Source organism: Haliotis asinina, unplaced genomic scaffold, assembly GCF_037392515.1.
Source record: "Haliotis asinina isolate JCU_RB_2024 unplaced genomic scaffold, JCU_Hal_asi_v2 scaffold_17, whole genome shotgun sequence".
Classification (NCBI taxonomy): domain Eukaryota; kingdom Metazoa; phylum Mollusca; class Gastropoda; order Lepetellida; family Haliotidae; genus Haliotis; species Haliotis asinina.
Genome location: NW_027133889.1, coordinates 527189 through 545244, shown reverse-complemented (window position 1 = coordinate 545244; position 18056 = coordinate 527189). Strand labels below are relative to the sequence as shown.

Here is an 18056-nt window from a genome sequence, read left to right as displayed (position 1 = left end):
AATCCCACGTGTCACGTAAGTGTGGTCTTATGCCGGTTTTAGCAACACCACTATACGGGGGACACCAGAAATGCGCTCCACACATTGAACCCATATGGGGAATCGAATCCCGGTCTTCGGTGTGACAAGCGAACGCTTTAACCGCTAGGCTAACCCGACCCTATGTTACGTGAGAAGTGACGATGGAAAACTGTTATATAGATGTAGTTCACTCTTTTTATTTCTTCATATTTTTTTATTCATTCACAATTATCTATTTCTTTTCCTTAGCCACATTCCAGCAATATCACGGAGGTGGACTCCAGAGATGGGCCTTACACATTGAACCCATGTGGGGAATCGAACCCGGATCGTTGACGTGACGAGTGAACGGTTTAACCACTAGACCACTCCACTGCTCCCCGTCGTTGCCGTCGCTCCCTGTTGTCCAAACATGTCAGTTGAAGTACATTGCGTGACTCATGTGAACTTTGGCTCCAAGAAAATAATCTTCACTGGGTTGTTTCAAGGTCGAGGCGTGAGTCGGAGTTACGGGGTCGTTGTAGCGTGTCGAGATGTGCATGCGGCACTTGTGTAATCAGCAGCCTGTACATTCACCCACACGTACAGGTGCAAGATCATGTTTTATTTGTTGCCTGTCTGTTTTCGTGCACATTGTTAAAGCAATATATCAATAGCTTCGAAATGAACATTTAAACGATGTTAGTTCGTTCGGAATTTATGCTTAATTAATGCTGGAATCTTGACATTCGGCACCACTCGCCACTTTCCGTAACCTCCAAGAGCTATTCGGCTGAATAGAGGTGGTCACGAACAGGAATCCTGGATCACGGCCGATGTGACTGACGACTACATTGGTGGGGTCGCCCAGTGTTTAAAGCACTGGTTCGATCAGTGAAGGTCCCGGAGTAGAATATGCCTCTGGCAACCCATGCTTGCCACAAACGGCGACTATGCTTGTCGTAAGAGGCGACTAACGGGATCGGGTGGTCAGGCTCGATTATTAAGAGACCGCCGCCACACAGCTGGAATATTGCTGAGTGCGGCGTAAAACTCACTCAAGCATTGGTTCCCTGAAGACCCGGGTTCGATTCCCATTTCTGTAGTTTCCCCGAAGTGATTATTGCTGACATGTTGGTAGAAGAGGAGTAAAACCATACTCATTCGCTCACGCACCCTCTCAGATGGTGTGACAAGACCCGTTCCTGGACCAGTCAAACCAGTGATTGATACCACGAGCAACGTTCTTGTCATGATAACACACAGACATACAACCTCTTTAAAGTGTAGATTACCGGGGCGTTATCTTCTCTGGAAAGTGAGTGAGTTTAATTTTAGAAATATTCCCGCATCATCACCTGGGGGGATACCACAAATGGGCTTCACACGTCGTACGCATGTGGGGAATCAAACCCGGGTCTTGGTCGTGACGTGCGAAGGCATCAACCACTAGGCTACCCTTCCGCCCCTAACGAAAACTGAAAACGTACATAACAACCGTTGATCAAAAATAGTACAAAATTTATTGCAGTCAATCCGTTGTTATCACAGAAGTTTTGCTTTGGCACCGAACCCTGTTAGGCATTGAGCAAAATATGAACATCACAAAACTTCTAAAACACGTTAAATGTCATGCTGGGCGTAGGGTTACCAAGCTGAAGTACTAAAACACATACCACTTTTCGTCTACTGTCTACTGGGATAACGCACAAGTCTACAATACAATGTAGTTGTTTAGGGGTACAGCTTCATTACACACTTGCATCACTTCTCACATCTGGAATTGTGACGCGTGGTCATTGATATATGGAAGCTTCAAAGGGTCTTCTCTCACGTGCAACAACATAATGATCCTGGCGATGTGACCAGGCACTCATAATTATGAAGCATGCCAATGTTAGTGATTTACCGACATGCCTTTTTGAATGGCTTTTATTAAATTATACACAGTAAATTGATTCAGAAACATTTCCATGATCGGGACAAATGTGAGATTCGAGGTCCTCGTAATCAGATCTTGACATGCTCATGGGACGTAACTCTTGTATGTACAGCATGTATGGTCATGGGAACCAGATGGTACGTTTTATGATGTTTGGTTTATACAACCAACGCCAATGTACAGTGAGGAACCTCCATTGTACATGTGAATGAGTGAGTATTGTTTTATGCCACTTGTACCCATATTCCAGCAATATCATGACGGGCAACACTAGTGTGAGTGAGTTTAGGTTTACACCACTTTTAGCAATATTCCAGCAATATCACGACGGGGACACCAGAAATGGGAATCGAACCCGGGTGTTTGGCATGACGAGCGAACGCTTTAAGCACTGGGCTACCCCATCGCCCCTTGAGCACACCAGAAATACTCATTGTGACAATGGGGGCAATTGAACTCGTGTCCAAGGCGTGTGTTTCAACCACTAGACTGCACTTGGTCTAAAAGGAAACAGTGGTGGGACATGACAAACAGCATCGATCACATGGGACATCATACATCGATACTGTCGATCACTGGATTGTCTGGTCCGGACTCAATCAATTACAGACCGCTGCCATATAGCTGAAACATTCCAGGGTCTTACGTAAAAATAAACTCACTCACTCACTCGCTCATGAGAAACGGCACGTTGGCTTCTAGCAGACGGTTTCTCCTTCACGATTGCATTATCGAGCATATGTGTGATACATAATAAAAGCGTTTTTATAGGATCAGATTTGGCATCAATTACATGTATACATGAGAAATGTATGTACACTCTCAAGAAATAAATATATAAAATAGCAGCAAAGTTGACAGGTCATCTTTTGTTGTGTGGATCAGTGTCGTTAGAAAAGATGGATTTTAAATGGTTTGATAAAGCTGGGCAAGCTTAGAACATGTTAAACTTAGACCAGGTTAAACTTGGACCATGTTAAACTTAGACCATGTTCAGTGGTCTCCGTCAGACCTCAGTCAGTGTGTTCTCATGTTTTCTCACGAGATTATTCTGGACAGCAGGCTGTGGTGACTGTGACTCGGCCAAAGTGTTCTTTCTGTGACACTGTGATGTTCACACAATCGCCGTCATTTTCACGGCTTCTCATATGTCCGACATGTTCGTTGTGTGGTTTACTTTGAGCCAGAGGAACCCCGCCCTTTCTTCCTTGCCCTCTGATTCCACCCTCTTGAGCTCGTAGCGTCGGATTAGGTTACCTCCCTTGTATTCGCTGGCACGTGACATGGGTAAGGTCACGCTCCCAACTAGCGTGTCTTTCACCAGGTTCGCTTGCCACATCTGAAACATGGAGTATCACGTTGAGATAACTGGCAACATTACTACAAGATCTATCATCCCTATGGGTAACGATCATGTATGATAACCTTCTGATACTTGCATATGTGCATTCTAGCGACTTCCAATCATGTTTACATTATTCCGTATGACGTCTAAATGTGGATATGTCGTCAAACTACAAAAATCATCTGAAAATTCCAGTAAAGCGTCCCCTAAGGATCGAGATTACATCCGTTTTTTCATATGTCCGCAGCAAAAATGTCAATGAGTAATACACAGAAAAACCGAATTGTGACGCGGATTTATGTATTTTCAATTCCTCATAAAATAACGCACGGACGTACGCGATGCATTCCCTGGGGTCAGACAATACTGTAGAGTTCGTTCAGTATTTTAAATATGTGTCGTTGTGTAAACCTCGGGAACTATATTACATGATATTACTGCCATCTTGCATAAAATGCGCAGAAGTTTAGAGCGAAGTATGTTTTTCAACTAACACCCACTACAAAAGCAAGAACTGGAAAAACATATACAGTAGTATTAACAATGGGGTTTATACTACTTACACGAATTTTATAAATTGCATGTGTTAATTCGACAAACATGTCATGGTGTCCAGTTTAGGCAGTGCAACGTAGACACTATCCCGGAATGTGAATGTAGAAACTAAAACGTGAGATACCATCAAAAACAAACAAGAAAACATATGTCTCAAATATTTCGTTTATGTTCAAATAAGTTATCATTAAGTTCCTAATATGATGAACATTTTTATTAGACCATTATCTTTCTTAAAAGGTATTTTAACCTAACAAGTAGGAGGGAGCGTTATATTTATAAAATCATTTCATGAAATTTCAAAAGCCATCGGTCCAATCTGCAAATTTACTGGCCCCACTGGATTTTTACTCGCCACGAGCTAGCCAGCTGCAGCCAGTGGTTCTTTAGCACATTGCTGCGTACACAGCTGGGATCATCAGCTCCAGTCTGTGCTTTAATTAAGGGTCATCACTGAATTTTTTTATATGTGGTGATTAACGTAGTTCGGTTGTAGTATCAAAATATGATATTTGGTAGACAGTATCTGTGTTTGTTGTGTCAGTTCATGAAAAGCGGTCTAATCTATTCCAGTTGAGTTTGTGACTGACCTCAATGACGATATCCTCCTGTGGTTTCTTCCTGTACAACGTCACTCTGTCGCCCCATGTGGCTGTGGGAGCCTTCCTGGAGGTTGTGGTCTGGAACACCTTCCCCTCGCACTTCACGATGCAGTAGGCCTGCAGCTCTACAACACAGCATGGTGTGATTAACAGTCAACTGTTGTAACGACATTGTCAACATCTTTGTTGGTTGTTATGAGCAAATAGCGGGTGCTGAGGTTCTGTTTGAGGCTTGGATCACCAAAGGTGGTTGGGGGTTGAAAGCCGTGAATTTACGCCATCCGGGAGAAAATTCTCTCGTGCCAATTCAATATTTGTTGCATTGGCGAACGCATGCATTACTGTACACGGGAAAGCCATGAAGATCCGGATGCAATTGGTTTTCAGGTACCCATGCTAGTAAGGGGCGAAAGAGGCAACTGATGTAATCGGGGGGTCAGGCTCGCTGACGTGGCTGACACATGTCATGGTATCTCAGGTACATGGATGTTCATGTTGTTGATCACTGGATTGTCTGATCCAGACTTCACTGAATTCCTACCGTCATCACCGTTCTTCTTTACGAGGCCGTCAGCGTTGACGATGGTTACCGCCGTGGCCGCTACTTTTGGCGTCCCCATACAACCAGGGGGTTTCGGCTCATCACGAGTTAACTCCCTGAAACAACAGTTTGGGCGAGTTGAATTCGTTAGTTTCACATTAATTTTCGATGAGCTGTGCACATGCACAGGGCGTGAAAAATATTTCCGGTTTGGTTGTATGCTTTACCGATAGAGCAAACACACTCTAGGGAAAATATGAATCAAACCAAGTACATCGTTTAATGACGAATGCATGTGGTCTCAATTCATTTATGAAACAAAGGCAGGCATGAGTTAAATAAATAGCTTACTTGTTCATGTGAACAAGCTCTCGTACAAACACATCACACCACCACCGTCCTTCCTGTGCATCCCCTTCTCACAACAGTTACTAATAAAACACGAGATTTGTTATGCAGGTGCAGCCAGAATTGCACATCAATTATTGAAACGCATGGGCAAATGGATGTAAGTAGATGGATGTAAGTGAATAGTTGTCACACTTAAATAATCTTCATAAAAGCTTTTATTGACAGTGTATTTACTGTATCGACACACAAACGATCAAACAGGAACTGACTAGTGTCTATTTTTACAAGCTCTGCGCATGCGCACAGCGAGATGAAAAATAATGTAAAACCACCGAATGGCACTGATAACAGAGGACAAACAAAAGAACACAAGTTACCAGTCATTTACAGTTCAACTTTAGTCATGACTACCTCCAGTGTCCCCACTATATTTACTGTAATAGTAGACTAAGCAATACCGCGGTGAAGGTATTCTAAAAGTGTCAAGGACGGTGTCTGTCCGATACCGCGAAAATCTCAAATAACTGAGAACCGAACCCGCGAAAAAATGGTTGCCGTAAGAGGCCGCTCAAGGGATCGGGTGGTTGAAACATGTCGTTGATTCCAAACTGTGCAGATAGATGCTCAAACTGTTGATCACTGGATCGTCCGGTCCAGACTCGTTTATTTCCAGACCGCCGCCATATAGCGGGAATACTGCCGAGAGTGGTGTAAAACTAAACTCATTCACCCACTCATAACGTACTACTTACTTGAGTTTCACTGCCCCAGCTGTGAATATACGAAGAACGTGTGATCCCTCCTGCCCAGGGTCAAAGGTCGAGGGCACAAGGAGGTATCTGCCCTTATTGAGGGAGAAGCGGCTGAAGATGCTCCTTGCCTGTACGAACGGAGTGGCGTGGACACGGTCCAGTTTGTCGTGCATTCGGTACTTGCGGTTTACGTCAGTCTGAAGTACGAAGGGATGTGAATGAAGCTCGATGTTTGTTTGGTCATAACTGTCAGAAATTCTACTTTGATATTGGCCTGATAATGTACCATGGAGTATGTGATGCATTTACCACTTGCTTGAAAAGGGGAATATATCGATGAGGACCAACCTTCATTATCGTGACACCGATGGTGAAGTTATCTCCCCTTTGTTTGCATTTAACCGAGCGCCTGTCTTCCTGCTCCAGAGAGATCATCACTTCCTCCTCGTCCTGGTACACTTCAAATATATACTGTAAAGGACATAATTCAGAGGAAAGGATTACTAAACGAGATTTAACGAGCCGTAAGAAGTATTCAATGATGTAATTGTATATGTGGAAGTTAGCATAGGGTGTGTCATTTACATTTTGATAAAACAAGTGATGGATGTTCTATACGAATCACCTCTTAAGATATTGATGGCACGATCTGATACAAACATGGCAAATAGCAACATAATTAGGACTTATCTGGGAAGTGTAGCTTTGTGTGATCAGCACATACTCATTGGTACAAGAAAATGTAGTTACCCGCTGGATTGGTTTCTACTAAAAGTTACCCGGGACTCAGACCGGAATCAGAGAAACGAAATATGATGTAACTACCAATCGTACTCTAAGATAACCAAGATCACATATATGGTGATTAACGGTGGCAGGACGAAACCATACAATACAGGGACTATAGTTATAGTAATAAAGGCAGTAATGGTAATATTCATATCACAGCAACAATAATCAAACTTGCAAAACAAATCCACACAATACCTGTCTCCCTTTTACTTGCGTTTTAATGTTAGATGATCACCTTATATACTTAAAAAAGGCCCCAGAAGAATTTGCTGCCGTGCGCCAGAGTAATGTTCTCATCCTTATAGTACCTTGCAGTTGTTTCCAGAATTCTGTCATGATAGAGCACACCGATGCTCAGTGTAAGCAGTGTAACATTGCGAATGAACAGAAACGGTTGCACAATGAGCAACACACCCGATAACAATGTGCATAACTCGCCGCTGGACATGAGCGCTGATTCCAAGACGGTCTCACCTGTGGGTTTTTCAGGAAGGAGGCGTGGTTGCCGCACCCTCCCGCCCTCATCGGTCTCTTCCACTCCCCCCGGGTTGCAGTAGCGGTCCATGTCTTCTTGAGGGTGAAGAAGCGGGTGTTGATCATGTGGCAGATATCGATCTGAGTGAAGTATCTGCAGAAGTCATCGAACGACATCCTAACCGAAAAAAACAGAATTATTCATAAATTACTTGAATTGAATTACTTTTAATTGAATTTACTTTCATTGGCGTTAATATGGCGAAGTTGTCGTTACAGTCATCTCCAAATAATGTAGTCGGTGCCAGGTGGGAACTACCAATTGCTGATATACCTCCCTGGATAAGATGGTCATCAGCCATCAAAGCGTTTACTGGAGACAGAACAAGAGATAAACGCGCTGGATAAAAACAAAACAGTTTCTGGTTCCGCTGTTCATTATACCGGTTGTTTCAGTCAGAAATCTGGAGCCTTCACTTTTACATAGTTTACCTACAGAATGCTTGACAACGACATTACAATCTATGTCGAAACGTCTAACAAAAGACTAAAAAGTTCCATATCCATAAACATTAGCCACATTCTTCATCTACCCAACTTCTAAATTGCCAATCAAAGAAGGTACAGTTTACTCACAACTGGCGAACTGGTGGGTCAGAATATATTGTACATATATTTTCTAATCGTTTGAAACTTAAACTTGTTTTTGCATCTGTAAGACCAGCTGCCTTTACTTAAACGGTATGATTTCTGTATATAAATGCTTAATCAAAATCGGTTGAAGATTGATCCTATGTGTGGGAAAACGAGATGCCCTGTGTGCTTCAAACAGTTTGAGTCTGAGACTTCAAATAAATCCTTTTCGAAAAGTAAACAAATCTACCAAAATTCTCCGTTCTCGTCGAATGTTAGTCCAAGGTCTTTCTTTTCCTTCTCACTGACTTTCTGCCATTCCGCCGACCTGAAACCAAGGGGTCATGTGAACACAGTGCTTGAGCGTGAACAATCAGTCATGTGGCAAGTGTCCGTAGTCCGACAGCAATTCTCACCAGATATGTCGTGATTTTAAGAGCGCTTTGCGTAGGGGTGGGGTGGCAACACCGCTTACAGCTTCTCACATTTCTCATTTCACCTTTCAGTTCTATTCATGCCATGGATGTTGCATAAGACACTTCATCTTCCCAGTAATATGCTGGTCAAGTCTACGGATCTACTCGTATAGCGAAAGCAGGGGTGTAGCTATTATTATTTAATGAAATCCCCGGACTTACACATGGTTGTTGCTTGAAAGGCTGAACAGTATATATATAAACTTAGGCAAGCCCTCAATACCTAGAGCTTAGCAACCTATTGTGCTTACATGAAAATATTACCATTGCTACGCGCCTGGGAAGGACTGCTGTTATCTTTTAGTTTCCAATATTTCGACGCATGAGGAATCAGTGGGTCCAAAGTTCATGCTAGTGAACACTATGTATCTTAGCTAGTACAAAGCTCGATGTTTCTGACCGCAAATAGCTGGAATTTTATCATTTTAACTTAAACAAATATTCACGATGTCAATTCTCCTAAACTGCCACACTCAATTCCTCTTTGGTTTACAGTTTTATAATATCCTCAATGTGGTTGCACAAATCAACCCTGAGTACTTCCGGTGAACTGTTAAGGAAACAAAGGGGAGGTCACTCTGTCATCATTATACCTCATGACCACCTACCCGTCACTCCATGGCCCCCGCCACTCCACGCCGCCCCAAGGGTTCCTCAGTCGGATCATCTGGATCTTCTCTCGGTTAAAGAAACTAAAGAGTCCAGTTCCTTTCAGGTGGACATTGCGGACATCTGTGACGCTGTAGGCGTGACCCTTCACTAGGCCGATACTGAGTTTCACCTCCATCTCCGCCGCCGACTTCGCCTGAGTGAAGTAAGGCAGTGAAGTAAAAAACATTGGCCAGTATGTGATTCAGAGCTTGTGCTCAAACGTTTCATTTCATGGCTCTGTTATTATGTGTCAGGTGCTCTGTTATTATGTCAGGTGCATGTTAACTCAATGTGTCATTTTCACAGCTTACGTCATACCTTTGTGAGTCAGTGGATTTAATTTTACGTTTCTTTCAGCAGTATTACAACAATATTCGCTGTAGAAAAATCACGGCGTGGGACGTCAGAAGACAGCTCTGAAGTTTTGATACCAGATAAATCAAACTTTACTTTATGTTATACTACCACCGACTCTGCAGCCAAGGAGACAATCCACTGATCACATTTCCATTTATCGAAATGGATCGGATTATGCGACGAACCTAATTATCTATATTTCGGGGAAAGAGAAGTACGGATAATGTATCATAGTGGAGATAGGGAACCTGAGGAACTTATTGAAGAATACCTTCTCAGACGCAACATATGTCATATTTGGGATTTCACTTTCTTAGTAAAGTACAAATTCTAGTACTTTTTTCGGTTGAGTCCCATCCGGGATTCGAACCCGCACCATCAGAGTCAGGCACCTAATCGCCAGCACACAAAGTCAGCCGCCTAGCCCGCTCAGCCACCGCGACTTCCACAAAAATGAAAGTCGGACAACTGGTAGTCTAGACTGCGTACTTTGTGTACCCCTCTGATGAGTGTAAATTGGCACGGCTCCCACGGCCGAAAGCTATGATTACACAATGCCATTTAGAAAGTGGTCAAATGCAACATATGTCATATTTGGGATTTCACTTTCTTAGTACGAATCCCGGATGGGACTCAACCGAAAAAAGTACTAGAATTTGTACTTTACTAAGAAAGTGAAATCCCAAATATGACATATGTTGCATTTGACCACTTTCTAAATGGCATTGTGTAATCATACCTTCTCAGACGACGTCGAGACAAAATGTTCGAGTTAAGTCCGTATTATTTGCTACGGATTATCCGCCATTCTGAATGTATACATATCACTCTGGTTGGATATCCGTCATTCTAACTGGAGGCACATGTGACCCATTCGTTCACAAGGCGCGGAAAGTGTCAACCCAAAGTGTCAGACAACATGCCCAACATGGGTACAATGTGTGAAGTCCATTTCCGACATCCGCCGTCGTATTTTTGCAGGAATATGGCTAAAAGCGACCTTAAACCATACTCACTCACTATAATTACATACTTGACAATTTCCTGAGTCCTGCTTCACTCTGACCTCCCACCCACAAGAAGCTGATTTAATACCGTTCATCACTACTACGTCACACACTGCGACCACAATATCGGGTTGTCCGGTACTCACCACTATCGATGCACTCATAAGCGACCTGTGGTCCATGGCCTTATGGAGTATGTCGAACAGCTTCATCCGCTTCTCCTCCGACCTGTAATCACTGACGTCCAAACCCTCCCCGACCCCGCCCGTCATGTCCACCATGGCGTCCCTTGCCTTCCCCGCGGTCAGGGCTTCGTACGATCCGAACAACCTGCAACAGGGCGTGGTCGCTTTACAAGAGGCATATTACATTTTTTCATTTCATTTATAAATCTCAGCAGCCACGTTGGTTTAAACCGATGAACGTTTTGCACAATCACCGGAGCATATGCCCGTGTGATAGATGTAGCGCTTTCGGAAATGCATTGCTTTTTTGTGTTCTTTTTTTTATTCGTTATTTTTTTCAATTCATTCATTCATTCATTCATTCATTCATTCATTTAATCTTTTTTAAAAAATATATTAGTATTAATATACTAGCATTGTTTATTCTCGATATCTGATATTTACCATACAGTGAGTGAGTGAGTTTAGTTTTACGCCGCACTCAGCAATATTCCAACTATATGGCGGCGGTCTGTAAGTAATCGAGTCTGGACCAGACAATCCAGTGATCAGCAACATGAGCATCGATCTGCGCAATTGGGAACCGATGACATGTGCCAACCAAGTCAGCGAGCCTGACCACCCGATCCCGTTAGTCGCCTCTTACGACAAGCTGAGTCGCCTTTTATGGCAAGCATGGGTTGCTGAAGGCCTATTCTACCCCGGGACCTTCACGGGGTTACCGTACAGATATATGTAAGCACAAACCTATGCTTATGGTCGTGTGAGCTGGTTTACAATATCATTTAGCTCTGTGATGTCATATCCGAAATCATCACAACACAATGTATAACGGAACTGTCCCATTTATGTTGTGCCAAATGATTTGCAGCCATGATCGATTACATCCAACGCAGTCTGTACCCAACATAACTGACACATGATACACTTAAAAAATGAATAATTATCTACAAAAATCAAGGGGCTTTTTAGATTTTCCACGTTAAACATTCACTGCTGCATATTCCAAAACTTACTTTGCATAGGCCTTTTCCAGTAGAGCTGACCAGAATTCGTTCCTGGTTTTGGAGTGCATGAATATCAACCTGCCCTGTCTGAAAGACACGGGTAAACAGCTTATCAAATATATATATTTGGAATGGCGACATACACTGACAAGGTACATTATTAAGACATCTCGTCTTAACCGGTGGACGATGTAACACAATGCGTAGTCACCAAGCTCTCCGTTCACGAACGGTATGGGCGTTAGAAGTCTGTATTACATCTATGCAACATTGCTATTTTTACCTGAGAAAATTGTTTAGACACATTCAGTCAAGATGGGGTGCTGGTGTGCATGAAGAGCATTTTCTCTTAATATTGGCGTTCTTATGGCCTTTCTGTCGGATGATAAACATTATCGACAGCTATCATCCAATTAATGTAAAATTTGGTATTTAAGGACACGTGAAAACACGAGTTTTTAGGGCAGGTGATATGCGTAGATTCGTCTTCTATCAAGTATGCTATATAATGTTTCAAACAGATAAGCATAAAAAATATCAAAATGTCCTCAACAACAACAAAAATGCTATTAAGGTGTTTTCTGCGTTAGGAACCCAAAATGGATGAAGAAAACTATATATTCTGTGTTTGAAATATGAATCAATAATTTCATATTAGAGACTTCTTTCGGTCTAGGCCGATGAAGAGTTCGGTGGTTTTGTTCACACCTCGTGGGCAGGTAGTCATCTATCACTACGTCCTCCCACTGTCCACAGCGCCAGAACTTGAAGTGGAAGATACCGGCGTATTTGTTTCCTGGCGCCCATTCCTGACTCTTGTAATCCGGTACCACCTGAAACAAACACGACCAAAAACCCCCTAAAAACTATGACATGCGGTTCTTATTGTCATGTTGTTCGTAACACATCAACATGAATGAAATAATGAATATATTCTAACGGTATCTGCACATTCGTGATAGATACTCCATCTTTCAGTCTACACTTAGTATATCTCTTAGCAGATGCCGTTTGGTGATGGTTGAAATAGGGTACGGCCAACGCACAGGTACTTTAATTACTTTGGTTGTAATTATTAACAAGCAAACAAACGTCATTGGCGTTATATAATTTGATTTACATGTATATCAAACATAATCTTATATGTTATAGTACGTATTGGACCGATGCCGTTGGTTACGCATAATTATCTAAACATACAGCTGATTTTCTTAAATTAGAAATAACGTTAGATGGTACTCAGCCATGGCTAGATTAGGCTAAGTTACATCTAGCTTGTTTGATGTCAGTCACCGATTGCTTTTGGAGCTCATAGTTCAATTCCTATCAGCCACATGTCCACCTGGCCAAGAATCCATTGAGGCCATTATTTAAAAATACGAGCGTGGCATTGAAAACATCCATTAAATCCCTTCAAAATCAAATTACACCAGCAGTGAACTTGCTGTAATGAATACGTATTTCAGGGTTGGAAGTGGTGTTCAGTAACTATTAACGGAACTGGATGGTGATGTTTGCTGAATTGGTAAACGCATAACCGAAACAACAAATAATTTTACCTTTTTCCAAAGAGTGGAATCTTCGGCGATGCAAGCACAGGCTGCAACGAACCAGCAGTTACCTAGGCTACCCTGAGAAAAGTCATCAGCACTTGCCTTGTCCATGAAAAATTTGGGGTCCGGCACAATGTCCTGAAAAAAAACCAGAACAGCTTGGAGTCACACATCAGGCACCATCTTGACGCGCTAACGGGTAACTTACATTTGGCGAAGTCGCGAGAATCAGACTGCAACTTGGCATTTACTATAGATGACCGACCACACCCTTTCAATAGTACCTAGCTAAAGCCCACAAGATTTGGTTACGAAAGAAAAAGTGAAAGTATTTCATATTCCCGATTGGTTTCATCTTACTCCGATGGGAACTTCTGGAATCTTCCATATTCCCGAGTCGCTTCACTGTACCGGTGGTACAGGATATTCACGATTCCAGTCATCGTACCCATTATATTTTCGATTTCTCTTAATCGTACCCAGATGTTAAGGGTCTTTGGTGCCCAGAATCGAGACATTGTAACCCGATGGGACCTTCAAAGGTTTTTAGCATTCCCAATACGCGTCATCGTATCCCAGTGGCAAATTCAAGGGTTTTTGGTATTCGCGAGTCGTACCCTAATGCAAGGCTCTTTGATATTTCCAATTCGCGGTATCGTACCCTTAATACAATGTCCTTTGGTATTCCGATTCTGGTCATCATACCTGATGGTCGTTGATCCTTGTGTGTGTTTGAACGCGATTACGAACAGGTCGCAGTGACCCAGATGTAACATACCTTTGAATTACGAGAAAGGCAATAAAAATACATTTCTCTCTAAACCGATACTAAATTTTGTCTTCGACTATCTTTTACCAGCTGGACAAAATCTTTTAGATTTATGCTGTATGTCTTTTCCCAGCTCCTTAGTGTTGCATTATCCAGGACCGCATTCCCCTAAATGTAGATCCAGGACTTGTAGAGTTATGTCGATTGTAACCATTTGCGCAGATCGATGCTCATGTTGTTGATCACTGGATTGTCTGGTCCAGACTCGATTATTTACGGACCGCCGTCAAATAGCTGGAATATTGCTGCGTGAGGCGTAAAACTAAACTCACTCACTCACTAGGTTGATTGAGCCACTAACAGCAAGATCCAATCTGATACGACACGTCCCTGCGTAGAGATGTACGGACACATGCATACAAGTTCGAGTTAGGTGAACGGTTAAATCAGGTCATTAGCGTCGATGCTTCCATATTGTCGATATCTCGAAAACGAACTGACACGACCTTTCCCAAGTGTATACAACGAGTGCATACAATCTAATTTTAAACCCTAGCTGTCTGAAACAACTAATCCTGAGCCCCTTTCAGCTCTACAAGGCCGCTCACTCTTCACAGTATATGTAGGGATAAGCAGTTTTCGTTAATTCCATATGCAAACATTTAAGAAAGAGATGTGTGATTTGAGCTTAACCTCGCTTTTACACGTTTTCCAAATTCCTTGGCGTGTTTGCTAAATTTAGGATGAAAGCCCGAAAGGTTTTAGGTCTTAAACGTCTAGGTCTATTGTGAAACCCTGAACCACCAAGAAGCATAACGACCCGTGAAGGTGCGGGGTAGAATAGACCTTCAGCACCACATGCTTGCCAGAGAGACAGCTGCTTGTCGTAAGAAGCTAGTAACGGGATCGGGTGGTCAAGCTTGATTACTTCGTTGACACATGTCATCGGTTCCCAATTGAGTAAGTCGATGTTCATGCTGTTGATCACTGGATTGTCTGGTCCAGACTCGATTATTTACAGACCGCCACCAAATAGCTGATATATTGCTGGGTGCGGTGTAAAACTAAACTGACTCGCTCACTGGAAACGTAACGGAGGGAACCCACGATCTTAAGTGTCTGGCCGGTCCAAAGGGTGCAACTTTGTTGAGAGAATTGCGGCACCTTATACAGTTTGGCCAGCTAATCCCGCCAGCGAAAAATGGTAAAACAAATCGAACAGTACTTCCACAAAAAAAATGTAGTTTGCTTTGATTAAATCCCTTGCCGAGCATCCCGAGTCAACACTGACTCCACTCGATCACCCCAGTTAGTCTGAAATTCAGTGCCAGTAGCGTGACGCTAGCCTTCTTCCATTAGCGGTCTCCGTCTTCTCACCTGATTTACGCCAGTCAGGTTTAATTTGGAGGCGGAAATAAGTGTTTAGGTGGATGTCTGACCGGGAATTAGACATGAGGAGAAAACACACTGGGAGGTCCACAACACTAACCGGTAGGGCTCTACCTTGAGCACGTACCTGGCAGGAGGTGTACGGCGTCGTGTTAGCAGGCGTTTTTGATGGAGTAGTTGTTGCAGGAGCCACTGTGGGGAATTGTTATGACTTGCGTTTAACAACAAACGGCATAATTGTTGTTGTCATAATTAATGACCAACGTGGACTTGAGTAAAATTTTCACGGTATTTCAGTGACATCGGCTTTTTGTAGGAGTTAAGTACGAGATGAGTTTTTGAGTTTTCCTTTTACGCCGCAATCAGCAATATTCCAGCTATACGGCGGCGGTCTGTAAATAATCGAATCTGGATCAGAAAAACCAGTGATCACAGCGTGAGCATCGATCTACGCAACTGGGATAAATTGGGATACGATGACATGTGTCAACCAAGTCAGTGAGCCTAACCACCTGATCCCCTTAGTCGCCTTTTAAGACAAGCATGGATCAATTCTAATCCAGATCTTCACGGGTCAAACTATGAGGTACGACAATTGATATACTGGAGTGAGTGAGTGAGTGAGTGAGTGAGTGAGCGAGTGAGTTTGACGTTGCATCAGCGTCATTTCTACTATATAGCGACGATGCCAACTACGCGTGTACATAAATGATTCACAAAAGCATCGGCAGCTTTGAAAGCAAGGTTGCTAACCATACTCAAGCTTAGTTGTCAATAACACAACCCATAGGTCATCACCATTTAAAGCCTGGGCAACCTCGCCGATGATTACCACATATGAACCATTATCAGATGTAACATGGGACTCGAACATAGAATCAGCAGCTCCTGTTTCGTTTAAACAATTTTGCAAAGTACTTGCTACAAGAACGTAACGCCTTTTCCATTCTCTTTAAAACACATTATCGTAATTTCCGAACTTTTTTGTCACATGTGTTCACTCCTGAATCCCGAATACTACTCAAAAGCAAAATATGCATTCCCTCTGCAAAAGCAGAATGCCGATCTTAAAAACCAACAGAAAACACAGTCCTGGGTCATAAAGGCTGCAATCAGAGTTAGCGGACAGAAAATTAAGAAACAACTTGACACGTGTCATCGTAGTCTCATTTGCGATGCTCATGAAGTTATCATTGGAGTATCTGGCCAGACTCGATTATTTACACGCCGCCGTCATATAAATGGCCCGTACGGCTTAAAACTAAATTCAGTCATTAAAACGTTGAGTTCGCAATGTAATTTAAAGAGACCAATGAGGCCAGTATATGTTGGCTGGCAGCCTCCTGGTCTGGTTTCAACAGTTAGTACATGATTGGGATCATCCAAACGATATGATCTCCATACTGGCGCCAGTCTGTTAATTAGCTTCATTATGTATGTTATTTACCTTTGGCCTCTTCCAGACTATGTCTGCTGGCGCAGGACGGCTGTAGAACAGCGATGACCCAGACGGGGGGAACTCACCGTCCACGAACAGGGCATTCTTCTTCACACACTTCCTTTTGAGTTTACCATACTTCTGACCCTTTCGCGGCACCGCCGTGCTGCTTGAAGCCATTCTGAAAGAAAATGACCCGTAGAAAACATGCTCCTCAAATCACCTCTCTATCATGGATAAATCGTGTGTTTCCGGCACAGCGGAACAAGTGACCGAGCTAAACGATTGGCTACGAGACGGGACTTTCTTTAGAAGCGTTATCTCCTTTCATTTGAGACAAAAATGGCACCTGGTCAACGTTGACGGGTGAAGTGATTTGATATATTGCCAAATACGTTCACATAAAACGTCATTATTACTATTATACAACGTATTATTCTCAGACAGACAAGATGCAATATCGATATCTCCTCTGAGAGTGATCTACAGCATTTGTTCTAGGAAATACAAAAAAACCGTTTTGTTGTTTCAGTCGTGTAGTGGGCTCAAAATAATTTCAGATGAAAAACCTCCTGCAAACTTTCATATCTTACACAAAGAATGTCAAAAGATCGGAACGATATCTACCAAACCGAAAACAAAACTTTGAAGGAAATCTGTTTCTATTCTTGTGTGTCCTTACTTATGTTCTTGAGCATGTTCCGTCCGCTGTCAGCATGTGCTGACTGCGTGTATACAAGGAGATACATGTAAATACCATCGGCGCTTGTAAAAATGAAAGCGTAACGTGAAACATGAAACAAAACGTACGCGAAATGTTAAACGAATCACCAGTTATAAGCAATAAACTTGTGTGAAACAAATTACTAAATTATGTGGGAGTATACAAGAGCATTCAATTAGACCCTGGGCAAATTTCCACAAAGCTGCCTTGATTTTCACAACTACCGTAGGTTGTAGCTAAGATTTAGGGATGGAGCGGATGACGTGAGCACCACAGCGGACATTTCAATTGTGTTCAGATTCCAGTACATTCAATTCAACCAGATTTAACGTCAACTGTGTTTTCTATATGCACTTACTAATAAAATACCAAATTTTCCGATTCGATAAAATTATTGTAACAAACTAAATGCTATTACATATTTTAGTGAGTGAGTGAGTGAGTCTGTTTAGTTTTACGCCGCACTCAGCAATATTCCAGCTGTATGGCTTCGGTCTGTAAATAATCGAGTCT

At 42.6% G+C, this 18056-nt stretch overlaps 1 protein-coding gene across 1 annotated transcript in view; it reads right to left on the bottom strand.

Moving 5' to 3' along the window:
* Window positions 1–1500: 1500 nt before the first annotated feature.
* The window catches only part of LOC137269812 (calpain-5-like), a 31550-nt gene continuing 14994 nt past the window's right edge, over window positions 1501–18056 (bottom strand). The window contains exons 2-14 of the mRNA XM_067803649.1: window positions 16829–17000; window positions 13230–13361; window positions 12379–12503; window positions 11680–11757; window positions 10625–10808; window positions 9072–9268; window positions 8238–8315; window positions 7355–7532; window positions 6437–6559; window positions 6089–6285; window positions 4986–5101; window positions 4433–4569; window positions 1501–3281 (exon numbers count right to left, since the gene is read on the bottom strand). Of these exons, the coding sequence (XP_067659750.1) occupies window positions 3087–3281; window positions 4433–4569; window positions 4986–5101; window positions 6089–6285; window positions 6437–6559; window positions 7355–7532; window positions 8238–8315; window positions 9072–9268; window positions 10625–10808; window positions 11680–11757; window positions 12379–12503; window positions 13230–13361; window positions 16829–16999 (1911 nt within the window). The 5' untranslated portion in view covers window position 17000 and the 3' untranslated portion in view covers window positions 1501–3086. The remainder of the gene's footprint in view (window positions 3282–4432; window positions 4570–4985; window positions 5102–6088; window positions 6286–6436; window positions 6560–7354; window positions 7533–8237; window positions 8316–9071; window positions 9269–10624; window positions 10809–11679; window positions 11758–12378; window positions 12504–13229; window positions 13362–16828; window positions 17001–18056) is intronic.